This window comes from Thermobia domestica, chromosome 4 (genome assembly GCF_964235325.1).
Source record: "Thermobia domestica chromosome 4, izTheDome1.hap1.1, whole genome shotgun sequence".
NCBI lineage: Eukaryota > Metazoa > Arthropoda > Insecta > Zygentoma > Lepismatidae > Thermobia > Thermobia domestica.
Window position 1 is genome coordinate 284,224,553 of NC_137457.1, and position 25,804 is coordinate 284,250,356.

The window sequence follows — 25,804 nt, forward strand, 5'->3', positions numbered from 1 at the left end:
CTGCCTACCAACATTATCATATCAAATAAGACACTTTCGAACAAATCTAAGATTTCAGTGGGAGAACAGCACAATTTCTGAATGATTGTGGTGTCCTGCTTGAGGTCATTTGTAGTAGCCTATATAGGTCATTGTACCTAAACATCTTAAGGTAATTTTTTTGATTATTTTAAAGATTTCGTGTATTTTGTGTATTTGTGTTTTTTAGATCATCAATGATATACTTAAGTAAAAAAAAAAAGTATGTATTGTATTAGCCAACTAAAACAATATAGTATGTATCCAAAGTATGTTTCTACCTAAGAGTTCGGGTCATTCTTATTTCAGAATATCCTGCTAAATTACAATATTAAGACATTCCATTTCCTCTTTAGGAGAAAAACACGTATTTACACTTCAGGTGTCACCAGTGCCATGCTGTGGAAAATCAGCGCCCAAGGCGCGAGTATACGACGGCACCCCCGTACATATAAGTGAGGTCGACAGACCAGCCGCGACCCCTGCTTTTCCTTAATTTTGAGCACGTTTTATTACTTTTTCCTTCCATTTTACATATGTGCACATGCATTTTCCTAACATGAGTAACATTTTCCTCTCTTTTTTTTTCTTTCTCTCTTTTCTTTTTTCCTCCCGAATTTTGCGACCCCTTACTTCGGCGCCCGGGACTGTCGCTCCGCCTTCCCCCCACAGCACAGCATTGGGTGTCACATGGAGGGTACTATGTTGGGAAGTCTGTACTTTTCGCAATTTGAATCGGTAAAAATTATTCTAATATAAAATTAGTTTATTAGAAGAAGAGCTTTGATTCTCAATCTGTCTTGTTTAACTCATCCACATCCAGTGACATAGGCAGAATTCCATCAACAAAGGGGAAGTTCAAGCACTGAATCTCTTATCCTTTCAGGATAAGTGTTATTTTCGTAAATATATCTTAATACCATTACCACTTGGCGTAACTGCCCGATTTGTAGGCCTGAGCCGCTCCACGCCATCTGTTAGCGACTGGTGGAACTACGTCTGGCCTAGCGACGAACGGGTCGCCCTAACCGACGTATCGGGAACTTTCTAAACCTAGTGGATGTCACGTCGAGTGACATCCAGAAGTCCTAAACGGCAGAAGTCCTAAAAATATAGGCACTAGACCTAAATTTTAGAACGTGTACCGTTTAGGACTTGTGCCGCGGTATGATTTTTAGGACTTGTGCCGCGGTATGATTTTTAGGACTTGTGCCGCGGTATGATTTTTAGGACTTGTGCCGCGATATGATTTTTAGGACTTGTGCCGCGATATGATTTTTAGGACTTGTGCCATTTAGGACTTGTGCCGCGAAATAATTTTTAGGACTTGTGCATTTCAGGTCTAATGCCGTTTAGGTCTTGTGCCTTTTATGACCTCTGCCGCGTCCCCGTCACGTCTTTATTCACGTGACTTCCCAGTTTGCCTCACAACGCTGGGTGGACGCCGAAAATCGGAGACGCAACTCGGGACGAACCCGGGACCGCGCAGACATGAATCCAACGCTCTAACCACTAAACTACGGTGTCCCATATCTTAATGTAGTAAATATTTATTTTTGCAGCATAATATCTTAATCAAAAAGGGAGTTTAAACCCCGATATCCTTCCTTGCATACCACTTGGTAGTATTATTAATGAGGATACGAAGTGTGAACGTGAAACAAAAGCAAGGGTAGGAAGCATTTAGGAAGAATACAAGTTTGTTTGTGGAACCCTGAATAAAGAGTTAAGAATTATAGACTACATCAGCGTTTCCCAACCGGTGTGCCGCGGCACACTGGTGTGCCGTGAATGGGCCGCTGATGTACCGCGAGGAATCGAAACAAAATTATTAATTTTATAGCAATCAAATTGCAAAACGTAGGGGAAAATGTATATTTGTATTTCACATTACTATGAACCTCTACTATGAATCTTGTTGAAAAAGTATTTATCATCATTGTTATGACCATTATTGCTTCTTTATTGTTGCAGACTTTCGTAACTTGAAAATTTAAAAATCATTCAATCCTTTCGACAAATTACCTACATTTGTGTTTTAAAAGTAAAAGAGATTTGTTTGTTCGTTCGTTATTTAGTGATCTTCTTTCTTAGTAAAAGGCTGGATACAGTTTTTGAAAAGAAAGCGTATTTTTAAAAACCTGAGTCCAATTTTTCATTGCAATTGTTTTCTATTTTTAAATTAGAATTAAAAATAAACAATGATTTACCACGCGGGAAAATCAGTGATACAGTTGTTTTCTCTGTGAGATGATGATCAATAATCACAGAAAAAATACCACTCTGTTTTATATTTACAAATAATAATATCTATAAGTGTGCCACGAGAATCCAAGTAATACCCGTAGTGTGCCGCAAGTTGAAAAAGGTTGGGAAACGCTGGACTACATGATGTGAGGAAGCCTAGTAAGAATTGGTTCATAATCTAAAACTAAGACAAAGCTCTGCTTCATGATGTTATTTTTTAAAGTATAAAACTTTATGAATACAAATGCATCTAAGTAATGCAAAAGCGATGAAGAAAGGCAGTTGGCTTTTGGTAAATTGGTATAAAGAAGAATGTAAAGAATTAGCTGGGCCGAACAATGAGGAACTGTTAGTGGTAGTAGGAAAGCAAATAATTTTAGATGTGATTTCAAAAGAGGAAAAGAAACTGGTTGAGACATTCACTAAGAAGGAACTGTATCACGAGGGATATGTTAAAAGGTGCGGTGGCAGAAAACGAGGGAGTAGGCGAAAGAGGCTATAGTTGATGACTGTGACGAAGAGGTTGGGTGAAGACTGTGGTACATGGAGAAATTGCTCAGGTAACTAGAACGGCAGCGGAATATTAATAATACAGAGTTTAGAAAGAAATAAAACTGACATCCTTGACACCGTGTATGTCAGTTGCTAAAACCGGTTTCAAAATTTAACACTTTTTTTTTAGTTTTTACCTACAATGTATTTTTTTTTTTTTTTAATCAAAAGATCTAATGTATTTCAATCAAAAAATTTTCTTGTAAGCTTTATATCTGGGGAACTATATATAGTATAGCCAAAATGAAACTATCACTTAACTTAGTATGATGTCCTTATTCCGTAAACAATACGAAACCCTGATTTAGGGGCCGCTCAAAAATTTTGTGGCTCCTAATCCAAAAACTAATTGTTGGCTAAGATCGCAATCTTTTGATGCATTTTTGATCATTCCTAAAATTCTAGTTTCAAACTTTGTACCTTGAAATCTTATTATTTTCCTTCGAGATATGCTTTTTAATGATTTTATTTATTTATTTACTTATTTTTGAAGAAAAATAGTTCTTGAGTTACTGTTTATTATTTGAAGTTATTTATATTTTATTAAACACTGACTTTTTACGTAGGCAAATAGTTTCAAATTACAAGATTTTTTTTTTTAAAAAAAAAGTTTCCTCTACGCTTGAATTTCAGGTTTTAGTATGAAACTTTAATAACATTAAAAATTCAGTTATAATAAGATATCACGCTTATTATGCGGGGAAAATTATTTCAATTATTTTTAGACTAATTGCACATTATTTATCCTGAAATTAATTATATCTTCTCAAAGTATACTTTTTTCTTTGTGCTAAACAAAAAAACTGTGTATATAAAAATATCTTTCCATTTAAAATGAAACAAATCCATTTTTAAAATGCATTTAGAAGTTAAAAAAAAAAAAAAAAGATTTGATGTTCCGCAGGCGCCTCTTCACTCTTTCATCTCCGGTTGTTTCACAGCTGTCAGTCGCCGTCACTCTGTTCCTCTTTCCGCTCTTCAAAGTCTCTTGGGTTTAAAAAACAAAAAACAAAATGACGAAGGATGGAACGTCATTAAGAATCCCTTTTAAGATTTCGGAGATAGGCATCTCTCAAGATAGAGTAAAGAACGGGGAAAAAAAGGCAACGGAAATTGGTGATAAACTCGACTACTTTTACTTTACCCAGGAGGCTCCTACGTCGACGGAGTACAGCCTATAACTCGGGTTGATGTTGGATAACGGAGCGCCACTTCCTCCCACGAGAATAACGCTAATAGCTGACGAGTTTTCAGGGGCGTCTGCTCCATGTATCAGCTGGAAGTCATCTTGATGGACATGGCCGAACATCTGCCCTCGGATGGTGTCTTGGAATCTGGAATGATTGACACGTAAGACTTGTTAATAATCCAATCAGATAAGCTCTAGTCGTTAAGATTACTTCATAAAACTAAATTAAGCTAACTTTAAGCTAAACTATCTGGCGCCGTAGCCAACTAAGGTCAGATTACGAACGTTCAATTTTCTGATGAGTAACAGGATATTCGGAAGTAATACTAACTGACTACTGCATCCTCACAAGAAAGCACGGAGGAAAATATAGACAAATGTGGATACATAAATGCATCATTTTGGTCGCAGCTACTACTGTTAAAATTATTCAAATAGTCTATTTGTTCGAATGTTTGTTCGAAAAATTATTCATTATGCGAATGTTTGTTCGAAACGTTATTCATTATTCGAATACTTGTTCGAAACGTTATTCATTATTCGAATACTTGTTCGAAACGTTATTCATTATTCGAATACTTGTTCGAAACGTTATTCATTATTCGAATACTTGTTCGAAACGTTATTCATTATTCGAATACTTGTTCGAAACGTTATTCATTATTCGAATACTTGTTCGAAACGTTATTCATTATTCGAATACTTGTTCTAAAATTAGGGGTCGCGGTGGCTCAGTGGTAGAGCGTTCACCTCTGGTGCTTGGGGTCCCGGGTTCGATCCCAGCTCCCGCCAAGTGAACTTTGTGGTAGACAAATACCGTGTGCGTGGGTTTTCTCGGGGTTCTCCCACTTTTTTCATTCTACCATTTCATTCATTATTCATCATCACCGTCTGCTTTAGCCTAACCGGCATAACCGTGGGACGTAAAACTCAAAGATTTCATTTCATTTTCATTTGTTCGAAAAATTATTCATTATTCGAATACTTGTTCGAAAAAATATTCATTATTCGAATACTTGTTCGAAAAATTATTCATTATTCGAATACTTGTTTGAAAAATTATTCATTATTCGAATACTTGTTTGAAAAATTATTCATTATTCGAATACTTGTTTGAAAAATTATTCATTATTCGAATACTTGTTTGAAAAAATATTCATTATTCGAATACTTGTTCGAATGATTATTCATTATCTGAATATTGTTCGAATAAATTATCATTAGCCGAATAATTATTCATTATCCAAATAATATAACTAACTTTATCCTAAAATTCGAAGAATACATTATTCAAATAGAATTATTCCAATTTTAACAGCATCAATCGAAAAGATCATTCCTACCTCGAGAACGAAATGTCGAATTAAAGTTGGGGTGCTCACAATAAAAGTGTACTTAATGTTAATCATCCATTGGCACCGGTCCTGGAGGATGTGTATAAGGGGACCCGGGTCTCTCAGTATCTGGATATGTTTGTTTGGATCTTTCCTTGGGCATATGTCAATGGAAGTTACACCTGAAATCCCCAGTTATACAGAAATTGGCGCCACTGTAAGCAACTCTTACGTTGTTAAATGCAAACTTATTTCAATTTGGAGAAGCTAAAGCGTCTTTCTACATCCACGGAGGGCAGTAAAGCAAATTTCATATTCACTCAAAATAGCAACTCTTAGAGGGGGGGCATGGTAGCTCAGTGGTATAGCGCTTGTCTTTAGTAAGTAGGGTCCCCGATTCGATCTCTGGCCAAGTAAGTTTGTAGTGGACAACATAGTGTTCGAGGGTTTTCTCGGAGTATTCATTTCCTCCTACATTATCATTTCACTTCATCATCTTCCATCATCACATACTTGCCTTAATCATCCGAATCCTTTAACTTAAAAGACATAAACATTGGGCGTTAGACAGTGGCGTATTTAGGCGGGGCTTCCGGGCTTAAGACCCCCCCCCGAAATCTGACTTACTATAGTAAAGTAATGAAATATCTTGCAGAATTTTCACATTTTCAGGCAAAGCCCCCCCCCCCGAAAGTTAGCAAAGCCCTCCCCGAAGCAAAATCGTAAATACGCCACTGGCGTTAGACTAAAATATTTAATGTCACTTCAAAATAGCAACACTTTAGATCTTGAAAATTTGACATTTGGATTCTGCAGAAGATCAAGCTTTTCTTTGGTAAAACTATAACTGTTGCCTCACAGAAACAGATAGCATACTATTCCTTTTCTTTTTTCTTTTTTTTTTTTAAAGTGTTCTACGTTTTTAATGACAGCTGTCTCACAACCATAGATATAAAATATTTGTCCGCAAATCATAAAACTTCTCTGTATGAGAAAGCTAAGACTATATCTTTCGAATCCAGAAAAACAAATAGATTGATTGATCCGGTCAAAATTTGAGCAAAAGAAACAGATAACTCTTAATTCATGATTGGTGGAGAAAGTTACTGGCAGATCAAGAGAATTAAAGGTCTAATAAGTGAGAGAACAGTTTCGAATCTTCCAAAAGTTTGGGCACTACTCCCTGAATTTTACCATTCCCCCCCCCCCCCCAAATATTCTCATGGGAGCCAGGCGCTCCCTAAAACTCGTTTGTGACTGCCCCTGCTACTGAAACAGTACGCAACATTTGACGTCAGATACTTTCGAAGAAGTGGTTTTTGTTCTAAAAGAAAAAAAGTAGGCACGTAAAAAGACTAACCCTTCGATAAATAAACTTCGAGACAACGACCCCAAAAACCGTGATTGTCATCTTATTCAAGATAGAGAGTTATAGGAATTCAAATATAGATCTATTGAAACATTTTGAGAATGACAGACCTGCGTATAATGTCATCGCTGAAGAGTTATGATTATAAATGAGTTTTCATCCCCCTTTTGAGCACAGTCACCAGAGCACAACTGTGCAACCACAAGCAATTTGTATGTGCTGTAAGACAAATCGCTTTACGTAGCCACGAAATGTCTCCTATTTTATATGTGTAATGTACACAGTATACACAACCACACATGGAGGGAATGTTGGATGTTGCATCCACTCCCAGAAGACAGCACATAAGTCACTCAACAGTTCTCAAATTACTGGAGCGTTGAGTTATCTAACCATATACACATAATAAGCATGTTGAGCATACCTTCTGTGTAAAAGTATAGGGTGTGGTGGTGTTGGCACATTATAAATGGAAAAGCATCTATTTAAGAAGTAAAAATACTCACGTGCATAGAAACGAGAGCCCGCCTTACTTGTTAAGTGTCGGGGTGGTAGGGTCTAACGCATAGATGCCGAGATGACATAGCAAGAACTTTTTTTGATAACGGTTGTTGGTTAGAAATGAAGTAAAAAAAAAAAAAAAAGTACCGACAATACTTGTTACAGTAACGTGTGACATTAAGACAATTGTATTTTTAGATAATGTCGTCGTCTTCCCAAATGTATTTCGTTAAGCGCTGAAGTCTGCAAATGAGGTGGAACGTTTTATTGTATTTACACGTTGAAGCTTGAAGGAACGTCTTTGCCGGAAGTGCTTTTAAAATGAGAAACTCAGCTATGAAAAGAATTCTCGATTTTATTAATACTCAGGAAGATCGTTAAGCGATAATGAAAATCACGGCTGGGTGTTGTTCTTCAGAATCTCAAGTTAAGATTGGATTCGAGCAATATTACTAGATCTAGTTGTCAGTGGCGTACAGAGAATTTCGCCAAAGGAGGGAGGATGTTGAAGAACCCAAGTTTATATCACTTCAGGATTAGATACTAAATTAAGTAGTGTTGTCCATGAGGCAGGAAACAATTATTAGAGCAACCCACATTATGCTTTATTTTCTTCCAAATTATGCTTTATTGTTCATTTCAACCATTGTTTCACATCAATCGTGTATAATGTATAATATTTACTATACATTAAATATTCTAAATATCTTGATCTATTTATTAATATTTTATGCAACCAGTTTCTTTAATATTTAATGAGCTTTTTACTTAATGCACTGTAAAAAGATGTTTTTTACTCGAGTCAGTTTTTTTTTTTTTTTTTTTTTTTTTAATCAGTGTGCGTCCTAGAGGTGCATTTATACAGAAATGGAAAGTAAAAGATGTTACCGAAAAGTACAGAAAATGCTCAAGTTCAACAGGTACACACAGTGGCGTATTTACGATTTTGTTTCAGGGGGGCTTTGCTAACTTTCGGGGGGGCTTAGCCTGAAAATGTGAAAATTCTGCAAGATATTTCATATACTTTACTATAGTAAGTAAGATTTCGGGGAGTTAAGCCCGGAAGCCCCCCCTAAATACGCCACTGGGTACACATAACAATATATTGTAGAGTTCTTGTACACTTTTTGTTCATTTCGAATCATCATACATAACTGCGCAGTTACACTTAGAAAAAAAAAACTATTATTTATTCAAACTTTTTCTTCTTTTTCTTTTCTCCACTTCAAAGTGTTACACCGAAAAGTTTACAGAAATAAAAATAAGGTTTTCATTGTTGCATTGTTATGTTCTCAAAGATTTTGCATTGTGAATATCGGTTTTAAAAATATTAATACAGGATGTTAAACTCCAAGTTAAACAGAATTTTCAAAGAATTGTTCTAATAAAAGTTTCCAAAAAATTGTGCTATATATTTTAAATTATGCTTTATTTTCTAAAATCATGCTTTATTATGCTTTTAAAATTAGTTTCTTCTGGACCCTTAGACAACCACAACCATGTTGAAGGTAGGCCTACCAACCATATGTGTAAACTGCTATTATGCTTTTTATGCATATATGCTTTTGGGTTGCTCTAATAATTATCGTCTCGTGGGAAATACTACTTTACCACGATCTCAAACACTGCTTTAGTGTTAAATGATTTATAGTATTAAAAAGGATAAAATAATTGTACGAATACAATGAAGAGCATTTATCAACGTTTAAAGATACGCAACTCATTACACAATAGGGGCCGCGGTGGCTCAGTGGTAGAGCGTTCACCTGTGGTACATTTGGTCCTAGGTTCGACCCCAGCGCGCACCAAGTGAGCTTTGTGGTAGACAAACACCGTATTCGTGGGTTTCCTCGGGGTTCTCCCATTTCCCCACACCCACACACACTTTCTTCATCTCACCACTTACATCATTTCTCATCATCATCACCGTCTCCTTTAGCCTAGCCGGCACAATCGTGAGACGTGAAAGTTAAAGATTTCATTTTAATTTCATTACACATTATACTTCAATCTTATATATAAAAGAGAACGTACAAATCCTTTGTTCCCTCATCACGCTAATACGGCTGAACCAATTTCTTTCATTTTTGGGGGGTTATTAGGATTTGGACCCTAGATGGTTTTTATCATATCACTTTAATTTTTAATTACCAGTGTCTTGAGATAATTGACCATTCAAGTGTCCATAACGTACAAATCCTTTGTTAGTTCATCATAGGTAAAAATAAACATATTTATATGCAACCCGCATGACCGTGTCACTCGGCGGGTTAACATAAATGACAGGCGATATAATGTTAACATTTACTGCAAGCATATTTCACGGGTATTAAACACATGAGATATGGAGTTGTGCATTTAAATTTTCATTTCAACCCAGCGAAGCGGGTAATATATGCTAGTAATAAATATAGTTTAAATGTTATATCACATTTTTTGTAGGCCTCTCTGACGCGGGAGAATTCTGATAATTTGTAGATGATTTTTTTTTTTTTTTAAAAAGGAGTAAATTTTATACATATATTTACAAACGTGACGAGAAAATTCTTGACAATCGAGAGAAGATTTTACAAAATTCATGAGACGAGACGAAAGCGAAGGAACACCTAAAAAAAAAAAAAAAAAAAAAAAAAAAAAAGATTGTGTTAAGCTACATGTAAATTGTAACTATTGCGTGATACCATTGATTCAACTTCCTCATTCGTTTCGCATCCTTACTCGACATAAAATGCAACTCTCAAATGTTTACTGAAGAACATACAAATGAATGCATAAAACCAACCATAAAACTACGTTTAAATTCTCTTTATGTAAGCGCTCGTTACTGGAATAAATAAAAATATATATCGGAACTGACAACTGTGATTGAATAATAATAACATTCATGTCCTCTACAGGTTACTCAACAAGGTCATCCGAAACCATGAATTTTTGTTTTCTCAACGTCAGTACGACAGGAAGAAGAGAGATCCTTCTTAGTGGGATTTTTAGCACGTTACATGGTCAATGTGTGTTTAAAAAGTGTGACGACACGAGACGTTTCACTTGGCTGGGACATAAATAATAATAATAATGCGCCGCGGTGGCTCAGTAGTAGAGCGCTCAACTCTGGCGCGTGGGATTCCTGTTCGAGCTCTTTTCCCGCCTTTGTGGTGGACAAACACCGTGCGCATGAGTTTTCTCGGGGTTCTCCCGTTTCCTACCACTTTCTTCATACCAACATTATCGTTAATCCCATACTACTACTACTACTACTACTACTTCATCATCATCACCACCACCATCATCATCATCATCATCATCATCATCGTCGTCGTCGACTGTAAAGATAGTCACACAAAATTTCAATTTCGGCCGCTTTATGTCAACCACCAGAGGACGTTTGCTACAATCTAACGGTGCGATGTATGACTCTTAGCCAGAGTATGGTAACCTCCGTTAAAGTCGCCGCAAGCAATTAAGATGTTAACAGATTGACTCCATTAACGAACTCTGCTAAGTTGATCGCTCTCGCTATCTACCACGGAAAACAGAATTCAAAAATTCGCTTTCGTTCAAGAATTATCGTATGGAGTAAAATATCTACGTACGTATGACAAAATTCGCATTACACTCAAATAAAGGCCCATCAGTATGTTCCTAATAATAATAATAATAATAATAATAATAATAATAATAATAATAATAATAATAATAATAATAATAATAATAATAATAATAATAATAATACGCTGCAAACTGTTCAGGTCTAGGTAGATGAACACGCTCGATTGTATGATGAGTAGTAAATTCATCCAGGACAGTCATAACAATTTCAAATTCTCAACCACGTCTGTGACACACACGTCTGCTTGACGACACACCAACTAGTCGCAAACCATAGCTTGAGATCCACTGTATTAAAATCCTGTATTAAACATGTTAATATTGTCAGTGATGTAGGTAAGATTTCAGACACAGTATACGAGGGAGGATCAGAAACTGAGGTTACAAAGTCGATATTTCTGGAGCTTCGTTTCTTATAGAGAAATGTGCGGTAATTTTAATACACGGAGTTGGCAACTGTGCAGAGTTTCAGTCACCCACCACTTACAGTGCGCAGTAAGGCGCCAGTCCTATGAAAATATAAATGGCGACTTGTTTTGGAATACTGGTCTCGCGAAGAAGTCCGCTCAATTATTCAATTTCTGTGGGTGAAACATGTAACCGCGGCTGAAATTCACTGGCAGCTAGTAGAGGTTTACGTAGAGACTCAGCATCTCGCAGAATGGTGTCGAAAGTTTGCGGCTGGTAGAGAAAACGTCACCGACGAGGAGCGCATACATCCCAGACCACCACACTGTTAAAGTAGTTTCGCTGAGACATCATCGACAATCCTCCCTACAATCCGGACTTTGCTGCAAGCAACTTTAATCTGTTCCAGCACTTGAAGGAGTACTTCGGAGCCCGTCGCTTCGCTTCAGACGAGGAGGTGAAACACTTCATGACAACGTGGCTGAACACGCAAGCACAGGATTTTTACCAGGAGGGAATCTTCAAACTTATCCCACGATGCGACAAGTGCTTCAACCGATATGGAGACTATGTCGAAGAATAACTTAATGTATGTATTATCTGTTAGCTGTATTGGTTGTATGAAATATACAAGTTTCACTGCAGGTTTTGTAACCTTACTTTCTGATCACCCCTGATCAAATTCGAAAGTACATCAAATTATCGATTAGATTACCTTTTAAATATATATCGTGTAATGTTAGTCTTTAAATCGAAAAAAAAAAAATAGAAGTACAAACAATTAGTACAGTAATCGCAGAAAAGTTGTCGGTACTGCGTTACCATTGCGTATCACCAGAAGGGGTAAAAGGCACTAACACTAACGATATAAGAATTTATTCCATTAGTTTAGCCTATTTTCCCCTCCTCCCAAAATAGAAATACAAAATACTACAAACCTTGTAATAATCCTTCTGTATTCTCGAACCCAAACTTTCCAGCAATCGTTAACTCCTGGTGGAATGTGGCCAATGATATAAACTGCTTCTCCAGCCGCCTCTGCATTGGCAAGTGTGTCTGCTAACCATTGCAATTGGTCTCCTGGGTCGGTAGAATTATATAGAAGCCACCTAAGGTAAGAAGTAAGAATGAATAGAGCTCATATGCCAAAAAAACAAAGAAAAAAGGTCTAAATCAGACATTTTCAGCTGCGTGCTCCGTAACGTCAGAGTCTGTTGCTACCCTTTTCTGCAAACTACACGGAGAGAAGAAGAAACTGACAGGTAGTCTGATGTAGATAAAAGACAGTGGTGGCAGGCAAACAAGAACATCGATAACAACAACACTTGTGGACCCATGACTGCGTACACTGCCAACACCTGTTCTAGGTCATCTTTTCCCCTCTTTTCTTTGATGTGTTTCTCTGCTTTTCTCAGATTGTAAAACCGCGATCATACGTCATACATCAAACAGTTGGAAATGGCCGGTCTAAATGGATGTAATGTTCCGAAAAAGTAGTACACTTACATTATGCAAGAAGTTGTGAATAGTCCAATTTTGATTTAATTAATTCAGTGTCTAAAAATACTCGAAGGTTCGCGTTCACTTTTTTCTGCAGAAATAAAAAAAAAAAACCTGCTACTGTATTCTATCCTCTGTCAAACTGTCTAGACTTACTAACTACCTTTCTCCTATTTTCTTCTTGGCCTATTCGAAAGCAGTGAGGTAACAAATCTCTTCAGGTAGAAACTATCTCCTTGCCGGGAATCTCAGCAGCGGGTTCCCTTGAATACTGATTTATAAATATGGTTTCCTAGTTTGTTTTACGGGATCTTCTCGTCTCGGAGTCCTTTGCTGCAGCAATGGTTAGCCCTATCCTTCTGGGAGTCATGAATGGGTAACACTAATAAAACAAAAGTATGTTTCACTGTAAGTGTCCTACCTAGGGACCATATGCTTCTTCTGGGCCTATATAAAAGTTCCTCTCACAGAGTGTCCTAACTACGACTCTACGTTTCTTCTTCTATCCAAGGAAGCAGATTTCTCTGTAAATTTGGGTGGGGAAATTAAGATGCAGAAGGCATATATGATGACTTTTAGACAAATTTCATTCAAATTATGCCAATATTTATAAATACAATCAGGGGGACCGCCACCCCAGGATTGACGCCCTTGCTTCTACACGCAAGTCTCTTTCACAGTAAGCTTCCCAACTATACGCTTCTTTTTGGACTACCCAAAAGTATCTTTCACATTGAGCGTCCCAACTATACGCTTCTTTTTGGACTACCCAAAAGTATCTTTCACAGTGAGCGTCCCAACTATACACTTCTTTTTGGACTACCCAAAAGTATCTTTCACAGTGAGCGTCCCAACTATACACTTCTTTTTGGACTACCCAAAAGTATCTTGCACAGTGAGCGTCCCAACTATACGCTTCTTTTTGGACTACCCAAAAGTATCTTTCACAGTAAGCCTCCCAGTCAGTATTCTATGTTTCTTTGTCGTGATAGAAAAAAAAATCCTTAGCTTTACAGCTTACGAAAAGGCATGGCTGGCTTCAAGTGATAGATATCCAGATGAGTAAAGTGTGATTAGAACATTGTACCCAATCACAGTTGGATTTCCAGACCACACTGTACAACCTCCTAATTCAAGTACTTTTGCAATTGCATGCACGTGACTCCAAGTTCGATCTTCGGTGGAAGTGCTAGGCTTTGATATAAATTTGTTTTGAATGCTTCAAAGAGGCTAACTCCAACTGGGATTGATCATAGAACAAGATGAGACAATTTTCGTGACTAGACAGCTCTTGCAATAGAGACTAGACATCACTTTTACGATACCATTTCGAAACGAAATACTCAGTCTCTTAGGCAATCCTAACTCTTAGGCAAAAAAAAAAAAAGTTCAGGATGTAGGCTCAATACTAAACATTGGGCACTTCCACCGGAATTTGAATCGGAGACAAGGCGCACGGAAAAAGTGAAGGCTACCTATTGGATACAGCAGAAGTACTAATCACCCCATTAGAACTGACTTTTATAGGCTAATGCAGTGGCATAAACAAAGGAGTCTTACAAAATACCGTAAAATTGCTACAAGGCAGGGCCATAACTTGTGGGAGCAGGGGGGATAACTATCTCCCCCCTTCCCAGAGAAGCTCCCCGCCGTTCGAAGGGGGCCCATTTTAAGACAAAATTTTCTTACTCCATTACGATAGGAACATGAAATCTATATATATAAAAGAGAACGCACAAATCCTTTGTGAACTCATCACGCTAATACGGCTGAACCAATTTCTTTCATTTTTGGGGGGTTATTAGGATTTGGACCCTAGATGGTTTTTATCATATCACTTTAATTTTTAATTACCAGTGTCTTGAGATAATTGACCATTCAAGTGTCCATACGTACAAATCCTTTGTTATTAGTTCATCATAGGTAAAAATAAACGTATTTATATGCAACCCGCATGACCATGTGACTCGGCGGGTTAACATAAATGACAGGCGCTATAATTTTAACATTTACTGCAATTTGAAAGCGAAAAAGTAAAAATTATCTAAGTAACAAAGTTTATTGCGTTCCGGGGTGACCGCAGCGAAGCGGGGTGAACGCTGCTAGTCTTATATATAAAAGAGAACGCACAAATCCTTTGTTCCCTCATCACGCTAATACGGCTGAACCAATTTCTTTCATTTTTGGGGGGTTATTAGGATTTGGACCCTAGATGGTTTTTATCATATCACTTTAATTTTTAATTACCAGTGTCTTGAGATAATTGACCATTCAAGTGTCCATAACGTACAAATCCTTTGTTAGTTCATCATAGGTAAAAATAAACGTATTTATATGCAACCCGCATGACCGTGTCACTCGGCGGGTTAACATAAATGACAGGCGATATAATGTTAACATTTACTGCAATCTACTATGGTTTTTATCATATCACTTGAAAGCGAAAAAGTAAAAATTATCTAAGTAACAAAGTTTATTGCGTTCCGGGGTGACCGCAGCGAAGCGGGGTGAACGCTGCTAGTTATAAATGAAACACAAACAGGTTCACTACATTACATATAAACAAAACACCACACAAAAGGTAAATAAAACAAAAATGAGACGTGGGCCCATTTGAGTGGAAAATGTACTATTAGAGGCCCTAGAAATATTTATTCGTATGACTGAGATTTGTCAATATTGTCCCTTTAATTAATTTGTTGAGTTGAGTTGATTTGCAGTTTAACGCCCATTTCAACAGCGAGGCTATATGAGACGAGACCTACTGATTAACGTGGAATCCGAACCACATGAGCTCCCACCGGGAATCAAACCCCGGTCTCCCACGCCAAAGGCGCGTACGCTAACCGCTTAATTAATCTGTCATGTATGGAACGGGCGCAGAGGCGTAACTAACGGCCCAACAGTCCTTGCCGTGTGGGGAGGCTCACAGCCTCCGGGTTACTTATAAAGAGTAAGAGAAAGATTGAAAGAGAGGCCAAGAATTAGAAAAAAAAACTTTTCTGGGGGACCCAAATACGCGTATTAATGCTTGCCCCCCAGAAAAAATATTCGTTACGGCGCTGCTACAAGACTAACAGTTCCAACGAGAATTCGATAATGGATACAAAATAATCACACCATCTACCCCAATTAAAATTTGATTACAATACTCTGGCCGAAATACGAACGCATTTCAACTTACCAGTTGGTTGACCTGCACACGTTGCTGTTGAGAGCTATTATCCTAAGCCCTTGCGTTGGAGAAACAGAATAGAAGCCGCCTATCCGAAAAGTTTTCAAAGCATCTTCTGGTAGCCACTGTTTCCATTCTTCAGCCATTGCCTCATACAGCCATGTCGTTGACACGTTTACGTTGGGCATTGCAGGGGAAAATCTATAATGAAACAACGCCTTTAAACATTTTACAATTACATAGAAGACGAAACATTAGAAGGAATTATTAGTAATGTTGACCTTCCGCTCTGTTAGTAAGTACGGATATTAAATAAACTTATTATTATTATTATTATTATTATTATTATTATTATTATTATTATTATTATTATTATTATTATTATTATTATTATTATTATTATTATTATTAATAATAATAATAATAATAATAATAATAATAATAATAATAATAATAATAATAATAATAATAATAATAATAATAATAATAATAATTACTTAAGGTCCTCTTAGATGCAGAATTTCTGACAAGGAAATTGTTAATTTAGTAAAGCCGCATCTGCCAGATAATTTCAGAGTATAACGCTTTTTTTTTTTTTTTTTTAAGGCATGAGGTCTAGTACAGAACAAAGTTGAAATAAAGATAAAAGAAGCTTAAGAAGAATCAGCCACCTCAAACTTGCATAAAATTACATTAGCACTTTATTACTGTGTTCTAAAAGAAAAAGAAAAAAAAAACTCGATGAAAATTTCGCTCTGGCAGTAATCTCAGAAAGGTAAGTAATAATATCTCTTCTACTCTATTATTAACAAAATATTATGTTGGCTGAACTAGGTATTTCGAATTACAAGAGAGAAAGACAGACATTCATACAGACAGACAAACAGAGAGAGTGTGTGAGTGTAAGTGTTGTATGTGCAAAAATTGACTAGCCCTTCTTTTTCATTTTTTTTTCACATAAAATATATACTGGTGGAAACGCATTTAAGAATACCAAACGAAATTCGAACCACAAAATGTCTGCCTGTCAACTGCATGATGATTTAGTTTAAAGGACCAACCACCATAGAGCAATGCTATTCAACCTTTTTTCTTTTCTCGTGAACCCCTAGACACAGTTCACCATTCAACTGTGTACTCTTAAAGCTGTTTAAAAGAAATTAAATTGAAACGAACTTATTAAACTTATTACAGGGTGGCACAAAAGTAGAGATACCAGCATCGATCAAGTATGACATATTAATTTATTAAGATAATGAATTTATTTGCTTTAGTTTGTTCCGAGCTTAAGATATAAGTGAAAATAAATTGAGAACAGATAAGGAAGTAACTAAGTCAATACCTGTATGGGATAACAATAAGTAAATGATATGAAATGTCATGATCGATCAGTACAGGACTGTATACCTACTTTTGGGCCACTCTGTACATATGTTCTGTTCATTAAAAAGACGGACAAATAGAGACCCAACAAAAGGACAATCAGTGTGCCAATCAAAAGACTATTTACAGGGGGATAAAGTGCACATCCGAAAAAATTAACATGGGAAATTTCAAAACATATGGGAGGCATCCAGTTCTACTGATGGAGATTTTCCCCTCATTCTCACTGATAATTTGTACACTACGGACAATGTTAAAAATTTAAAAAAGGAAAAGTAACTTTAAAACTTACTACATGTATTTTCTCCAACTATGATCACTCAATAATATTGGAAATATTCTTTTTTTAAGATTACGTACCCTCAGAAATATCTTCGCGTACCCTCAGAAGTACGCGTACCCTCGGTTGAGTAGCACTGCCGTAGAGAATGACTAGTCGTAGTGTGTGGAGAGTATACGCCAGATAGTTTCAACGCCGTCCGAGTATATTTGTGTGTATGGATTTGTATTGTGTGTAGATCACAATCTGTGTCTGAAATGCCAAGACAACACCAGCAAACACCTATTGTGCAATTAAATGATTTCGAACGTGGCAGTAAAACGGATGTGGTAACGAGTAGGGATGGCCACAAAGTTCCGGTTCCGCGAGGAACTGGTTCTCGGAGATCAGGTTTTCAGAATTGGTTCCGGACATGGATCCGAAAACCCGGTTCTAGAACCGGATCTTAGGAACCGGTTCCAGACCTGGATCCAAAAACCCAGTTCCAGAACCGAATCTTAGGAACCGGTTCCAGACCTGGATCCGAAAACCCGATTCCAGAACCGAATCTTAGGAACCAGTTCCAAACCTGGATTCGAAAACCTGGTTCCAGAACCGGATTTTAGGAATCGGTTCCACATCTGAATCTGAAAGCCCGGTTCCAGAACCGGATCTTAGGAACCGGTTCCAGACCTGGATCCAAAGCCCCCAGATCCGTAAAGGAGGCACAAAGTTCACCTTCAAAACACTGCAAAGAGGACCATGCGCTTGTGCCCTCCCCTCCCAGACCCGCTTGTGTCCCCAGGAAAAATTTTTGGTCCACCAGTGGGTGTTTAGCCAAATGAGTTGACAGTTTGCCTGTTTAGGCAATGAGTTTGCCAGTTACCCAGTTTGTTTAGCCAAATGAGACAAGCGGCCGCCGACTGGGCGCCTGCCTATCACTTCCACCATTTCATCTAGCACACTGTTCACAACCTGCCAGCAGCTCGGGTTTAGCGTAGGGATGGCCACAAAGTTCCGGTCATTGGAGATCCGGTTTCGGTTCCGGAACCGGTTCCAGACCTGGATTCGTAAAACCGGATCTTGGGAACCGGTTTCAGACCTGGATCCGAAGAACCGGTTCATGACCTGGATCCGAAAAACCGTATCCGTTCAGACCCGAAAACCGGTTCCATCAGGAACCGGTTATGGCCATCCCTAATAGCGAGAGGCTAAGTGATAAATGGTAGTATTGCCGATGAACGACTGAGGATTCCCACAGAAAAGTGACCCACCGTCACATCAGAGAGAATCTGGACAGTGATCATCAGACACCGTGGACCCCATATGAACAAAACAGTAAACATCGAACTACCCTATCCCTAACGAACCATCACTAACAGCTGCTCATCGCCAGGAACGTATTCGGTTATTCGGTGATGTCGGGACAGAAACTGTCGAATCTAACTGTGGTAACTGTGGTATTCAGCAATACGATAAGAACGTTCGTCTCTCATCTACAGTGTCCGAATAAGTGCAAATAGTCGGGAAATCCAGTGTGTGTTTCTGCTCGCTATACAATACACATTCTGATAGAGGACAACAAACTACATTACATATCCCTTTCCCCTCTGGTTTTCCTTCAGGAGAGTGACAAGTGCATCATAAAACCTATCCTCCGACCCTGAGTAGATATTTTGAGAAACTCCAGCTTTCAGCTTAGGTTAACGCACATACTTTACGTTAGTTAGGTCACTGTGTCCTATGCATTATGGCGATCACAGAAAGAGAAAGATCTTTGTTTACTGTCGCTAGTAAGCTTTTCAAAACAAATAGTTATTAATTTTCAGCCGGACTTTCATGAAAGCTTAACATTTTCGCTCCAAGTGAAACATAGCCATAGGCGCCCGACGGGGAGGCAGGGTGGGGCCTGGGTCCCCTAGCTCACGAAAATATATACGTAATATAGCAAACCATGTATATTAAATACCAAAAATACCAGACGTAATATCGCAACCATGGAGATGCCCCCCCCCCCCTAGAAAATTTTCTTCGGGTGCCCCTGAACGTAGCCTACATGTTTGACAGACTTTTGGGAAAATGCTATTGTGACTTTTCCATAGTTCTTTTACGATAGCATACCCTATTATTTTCCTTATGTGACTCCTATGTCTTGAGTTTTGTGTCTACCAATAGATAGTTGGCTGTTTTTGCCGTTATATCTTGAGTCATATGGGATTCGTTCTACTCTGTTTTAAAAATAATCTTTCCCCATAAAAAAAAAGGAAGATCGAAAGGGTTAAAACCAAAATCTTAAATATACTATATACGATAAAGATTATTTTACGGAGAGGTATTCTAATTTCAATTTTAATTCTCTATGAAAGAGTAATATTTACTCGACAATAACTTACACATTAGCAGGACAGACGTCGTGGTTGCCAAGGGCTGGGAAAACCGGTGTGTCTGGATACCATTCTTTAATTTCAGTATATATCTTACGAAGATCGTTGATTGTGTCATTTCTGGTACACTGCCATGAAAAATGGTCCCCTAAATCTCCTGTCACTACGATGAAAAGTGGGGCCTGTAAGAAACAAGTTAATTATACTTAATACTGCATAATGACATCAGTAATAGTCACTGTAAGAAAGAAAACAATATGTAGTCACCAAGCAACACTTAAAAATCCTCGACCATTAATTATTGAGAAGTATTCAACAATATACGGTACATCATTGTCTTTACTACGCATTCGCGGATACTAGATTAGTGGTTCTCAACCGATGTATCGCGATACACTGGTGTGTGTCACGTAATCCCCTAAGGCAGCGTTTCCCAACCGGTGTGCCGCGAGGAAATCGAAACAAAATTATTAATTCTATAGCAACCAAATTGCAAGACATAGGGGGAAAAATGTATATTTTTGTATTTGACATTACTATGAATTTCTACCATGGAAAAAATTACTGTAATTGTAATATATTATTCTACATCTATTACTGTGTAGCAGACAGTATTACGGCTCGTACATATTTCCACGGTTAGCTGCTTGCTACGTTACGCTTAAATTGAGAGTCATACTAACACCGAGAAATGGAAGCACTTTGTACGGTACGCGTCAAATGAACGTTCGTAGAACACTCATTCGCACGTGAATGACAAAACAACACTTTGTTCAACAGCTGTGTTTTAGAGACCTGCACGGGCCGAATTTTTCGGCCCGAGCCTAATCCGGCCCGAACGTACCTAGGCCCGGCCCAGCCCGGGCCCGAAAAGTTTTGGAGATTTTCGGCCCAAGCCCGGTCCGGCCCGATAAGTTTTTTAAAATTCTTGGCCCAAGCCCGGCCCGGGCCAGATAAATTTTAAAAGTTTTGGGCCTGGCCCGATAATTTTTTTAAAAAATTAGCTCGAGCCCCAATTTTTCTCAAAATTTAGTACTAAATTTGACCTAACCCTCAGAAACATTTTCTAAACTCTGGTTCACAACCTGACGCTTGCCTCCCGAATGGTACCATTGCCGTCTAGAACTTTGCCTGTCATAGAGAGAACAAAAACTCCATTCCCTGTAACAAAAATCTAACTTAATTGATTTTTAGCATAAAGTGAAGATGGCAATATTGTTTAGCGACAGGCAAAACATTCCTACCCCTTCTTGTTATATTTTGAGTTCAGTGAAGGTCAAGGTCAGAGCTCAATTTACCACATAATGCCTGCAATCCTCTATAGTGAAAGTGGAGCCGGTAAGCAACACAAACTGTAAATAGCTATTGCATCCTTTGTAACATTTTTCACGGACACACTTCTTCAACGTTTGGCTTTATTCCAATTATCGTGCGACGAAAGTCAATAATTATTAAAGAATTGCAATTGATCGGCCCAGGGGTGCCCATCCCCCTCAAAGCTGATGGCGCACTCCCCCCCCAAAAAACTAATAATCTCTTCCCTCCTCAAAACTCAAGTCCTCTAAAAACAATTGCCCAGTGTAGCAGTAGTTTTTATAGTACTAGTAATTGTTATTTTTGTTGTTGTTTTTATTTCCTGTAGTAGTATTATAGAATGCTTGTAGTAGTAGTAGGGGCAGTAGTAATTATAAAAATGGCATTACTTTTATAAGTAGTCTTGGTAGTGTACAATATTAAATATGTTCTATAAGGATTTGAAGGGTATAAAGACTTCTACACACTGTGTATGGCACAGGTATTCTTCTTCTTCTTCTTTTTTTTTTTTTTTTTTTTACAATTAATAGTATTTTTTTTTTCTTTACAAAATAATGATATAATTCCCTTGTACATGAAAAGTAAGACGCAAGTTACAAGTTATTGAGTTTGATACCAAAACAAAATGTTATCCTCGAAATTAGCTTACAAAAAGAAGTGATATCCAACAAAAAAACATTTCCTGTAAAAGAGCCAAGTACGAGTGGCCTTAAAAAGAATTGAAATCACAAAAATAGGCGCCAAATTCTGGTGGACCACAGTTACAAACACACACTGGCTCACTTCAAATTTAGATTTGAAACTTGGCTGTTGTCTGTATGGTTACCACTAGCTCACAATTATGTCAAACTACTTTATAATTTTCAACAGACAACATAGGCAAGTTTCAAATCTAAATTTGAAAGTGATTCCTTGAGTGTTTGTAACTGTTGTTCGCCAGAACTTGGCGCCATCCTTTAATATAGCAACTTGTGCGGTACTTCATTCATAGAGTTTCTAAGCAGGGGGTAGGGGGATTCATTCTCGAGATTTAAGAAAAAAATCGCATCGTGTTCCAATGTTATTCTGACGACAGCAAAATTACTTATTCGACATTAGAGTAAAATTCTTCCCCATTTTTTTTATTCCCCCCAATTTTTTTCTCGATGGCACAACTTGAGCCATTCATCCCTCCTGTGGGCGGCCCTTCTCTCTTAAAACGAACCAACCTTTCCCTTCACACGGCTACTTGCGCGGTACTTCATTCATCGAGTATCGAAGCATGGGGTACGGGGGTTCAGCCCGGAAAATTTTTGAAAATTAGCTTCTCAAAATCGTGTTTTAATGCTATTCCGACAGTAGCTAGTTCGAAAGTAGAGTAAAGTCCCCCTCAAAATGTTTCTCAATGGCGCAGCTTGCGCCATACATCCCCCCTGTGGGCGGCCCTGGATCGGCCCCAGCCCGGCCCGACCTGAAGAGAAATCAGTGTCGGCCCGCCCAAGCCCGGCCCGTGCAGGTCTCTACTGTGTTTTGAGCTCGACGCATCGCAAGTTGTGAGACTGGAATAATATACACTGGTTTTGGTTAAAACAGCAAAGTTAAAAGTACAAGACATTTGTTTGTTAGTTCGTTATTTAGTGATCTTCGTTCTTAGTGAAAGGTTGGATACAGTTTTCGAAAAAGAAAGCGTATTTTTAAAAATCTGAGTCCTTTATTTCATTGCAATTATTTTCTATTTTAAAATTAGAATAAAAAATAAGCATAATGATTTACCACGGGGGAAATCCAGTGATAGAGCTTTCTTCTCTGTGAAAAGGATATCAGTAATCACAGAAGAAAATTACCACTGTATTTTATATTTACAAATAATAATAATAATAATAATAATAATAATAATAATAATAATTGAGCTGAGCGAAGCGAAGCTCTTGTACTCGGGTTAGCCGTTTGGTTGTCCGCGAACTCCTCCTAGACCGTTTGGCCGATCTCAACCAAACTTAGCACGCTGATAGAGTATGTCGTGCTGAGTGACAACATAGGTCGAAATCAAAAATCCGATGTACCATCGAGGAATAATCACCGAAAAACGCTTCCTCCTAGACCGTTTGGCCGATCTCAACCAAACTTAGCACGCTGATAGAGTATGTCGTGCTGAGTGAGAACATAGGTCGAAATCAAAAATCCGATGTACCATCGAGGAATAATCACCGAAAAACGCTTGCATAGACTTAACATGGGGAAAAAGTTTTCACGCGATTTTTTTGTCAACAATTAAAAATGGCATTTATTATTGCATAATGGCCAGGAATGATTACGTAGTTTAAGCTCGCTCAGCTCATTTCATTGCAATCTGGTACATCCATTGCATTCCTAGTAATAATAATAACTATGAATGTGCCGCGAGAATTCAAGTTACACCCGTAGTGTGCCGCAAGTTGAAAAAGGTTGGGAAACTTTGCCCTAAGGTGTGTCGCGAAAGTTTAGAATTTAAAAATCATGAAGAATCTATATATATAAAAGAGAACGCACAAATCCTTTGTGAACTCATCACGCTAATACGGCTGAACCAATTTCTTTCATTTTTGGGGGGTTATTAGGATTTGGACCCTAGATGGTTTTTATCATATCACTTTAATTTTTAATTACCAGTGTCTTGAGATAATTGACCATTCAAGTGTCCATACGTACAAATCCTTTGTTATTAGTTCATCATAGGTAAAAATAAACGTATTTATATGCAACCCGCATGACCATGTGACTCGGCGGGTTAACATAAATGACAGGCGCTATAATTTTAACATTTACTGCAATTTGAAAGCGAAAAAGTAAAAATTATCTAAGTAACAAAGTTTATTGCGTTCCGGGGTGACCGCAGCGAAGCGGGGTGAACGCTGCTAGTTTAATAATAATTAGTTAAAATCGAGAGAGACTGTACCAATTAACACCTCCAGCGGCAGCAATAATGCTCAGTGCTATATAGAGTCATTATAAAAACTAATTTGCTTCACTATTATAACATATTATTATTATTTACAATAAAAATATCAAATGTGTCGTAATGTCCTGGATGTTCAGTAAATTAAAACAGGTTGAGAACCACTGTACTAGACTGTATAAAGTAGTCAAATTAGATAGCGATCCTAGAGGATGGTTGGACTGGCTCGTGGGCCATATGCATTACATCCGTCCCGGTAAATATATATATTTAAAGATAAATCACTGGTTGAAGATGTTTCCGCACTGACTGGCAGGTTGGGTCACATTGGACTAGTACAATTCAACACGGATATACTTATAAAAAAAGATAATTTCGCGCTGCAATTTCAGCTTTAAAAAAAAAAAAAAATCCAGAGAGCAAAGAAATCAGCAATTCTAGTTTTGATCTTCGACTGTCGTTTCGATTTCAGAACCGAGATTTTTAAAACTCGAATTTATGATTGTCGACATCGGTGTCGTATGCAGTGTCAGTAGTGCACGCAGAATTTCACGGGGGATGTTCAATCTCCCTAGTTCATATAATTTCAGGTGTTTGTATATGTTAATATACTAAAATGAAAATCTTAATTTGGTAATGAAAATCTTTTCGTATTAAATCTTGCTAAAGAAGTAGTGAAAATAAAATCCAAAACCCACTTCGAACAAGATATGAAACAAACTTTTTAAGATATGCGTACAAAAATCTTGAAACCGGAGGACCATAAACCCCTTCCCCATTTGAGATTCTGTGTACGCTGCTAGCAGTATATACAGTTTTGGTTCTTATTAACCGTCCAATACATTAACAACAACCGAAGAAGGCTCCTTGGAAATCGACAAGGAAGGGTTCAAAAACAGGATTTTGACAAGGGTTGTTTAGTTCGTAAGTGTTTAACAAGCATCTGCTAGAACAAATTACTAATAATCAACAAATCGATAGTCGAACATCGAATACAGTTAAAATTCAACATTTCACGGTTCGGATTAGCATACGTACATATCTGACAAGTGGAAAGCAGATTTTAGTAAATGAACTTCTGGGCCATCTTTTCCGAGGTATTAGTGAACATTTAAAGTGTTAATATTACAAACTGGGAGAGCGCAATAGCCCGAAATAGTGAGGAAAATGCATCTTAAAGTTTCCAACTCCTCACTTCCAACCCCTATATTATATATAAAGTAGCCACTTGTAATTACAAGTAAAATATTAATTCACTATATGTTTGTTTGTAATGTATAAAACAATAGAAATGTAGAAATTTGTTGTAAAACCTTTCAATGTTCTATGTTAACTAGCAACAGAATGTAACCTACTCCGTAAATATATTGATATCACGAGTCTTATTATGATTACTACAGTCCTTGTGTAAAAAATGTTCGTGTATATATCTGTGTCAGTGTGCGAATTACAAGAGAAATCCCCTTTAGTTATAGCATACACCCAGTTTTACCAAAGGGGATTTCCCCCTCATCCCCCTTGTAATCCGCATACTGTCCACAGTTATATACATGAAGCGTCAAGAACATTTTTTTTTTTTTCATACAAGAACTGGGTAACCATAATATAACTCGTGATATCACTATACGTATTTACGGAATAGGTGACATTT

At 37.6% G+C, this 25,804-nt stretch overlaps 1 protein-coding gene across 1 annotated transcript in view; it reads right to left on the reverse strand.

The window, feature by feature from the left end:
• LOC145684119 (sphingomyelin phosphodiesterase-like) overlaps positions 1-25,804 on the reverse strand; it is a 142,322-nt gene that overhangs the window by 12,789 nt on the left and 103,729 nt on the right. The window contains exons 5-8 of the mRNA XM_081756045.1: positions 19,935-20,107; positions 15,909-16,100; positions 12,163-12,333; positions 3,962-4,151 (exon numbers count right to left, since the gene is read on the reverse strand). Coding sequence (XP_081612171.1) covers positions 3,962-4,151; positions 12,163-12,333; positions 15,909-16,100; positions 19,935-20,107 — 726 coding nt within the window. The remainder of the gene's footprint in view (positions 1-3,961; positions 4,152-12,162; positions 12,334-15,908; positions 16,101-19,934; positions 20,108-25,804) is intronic.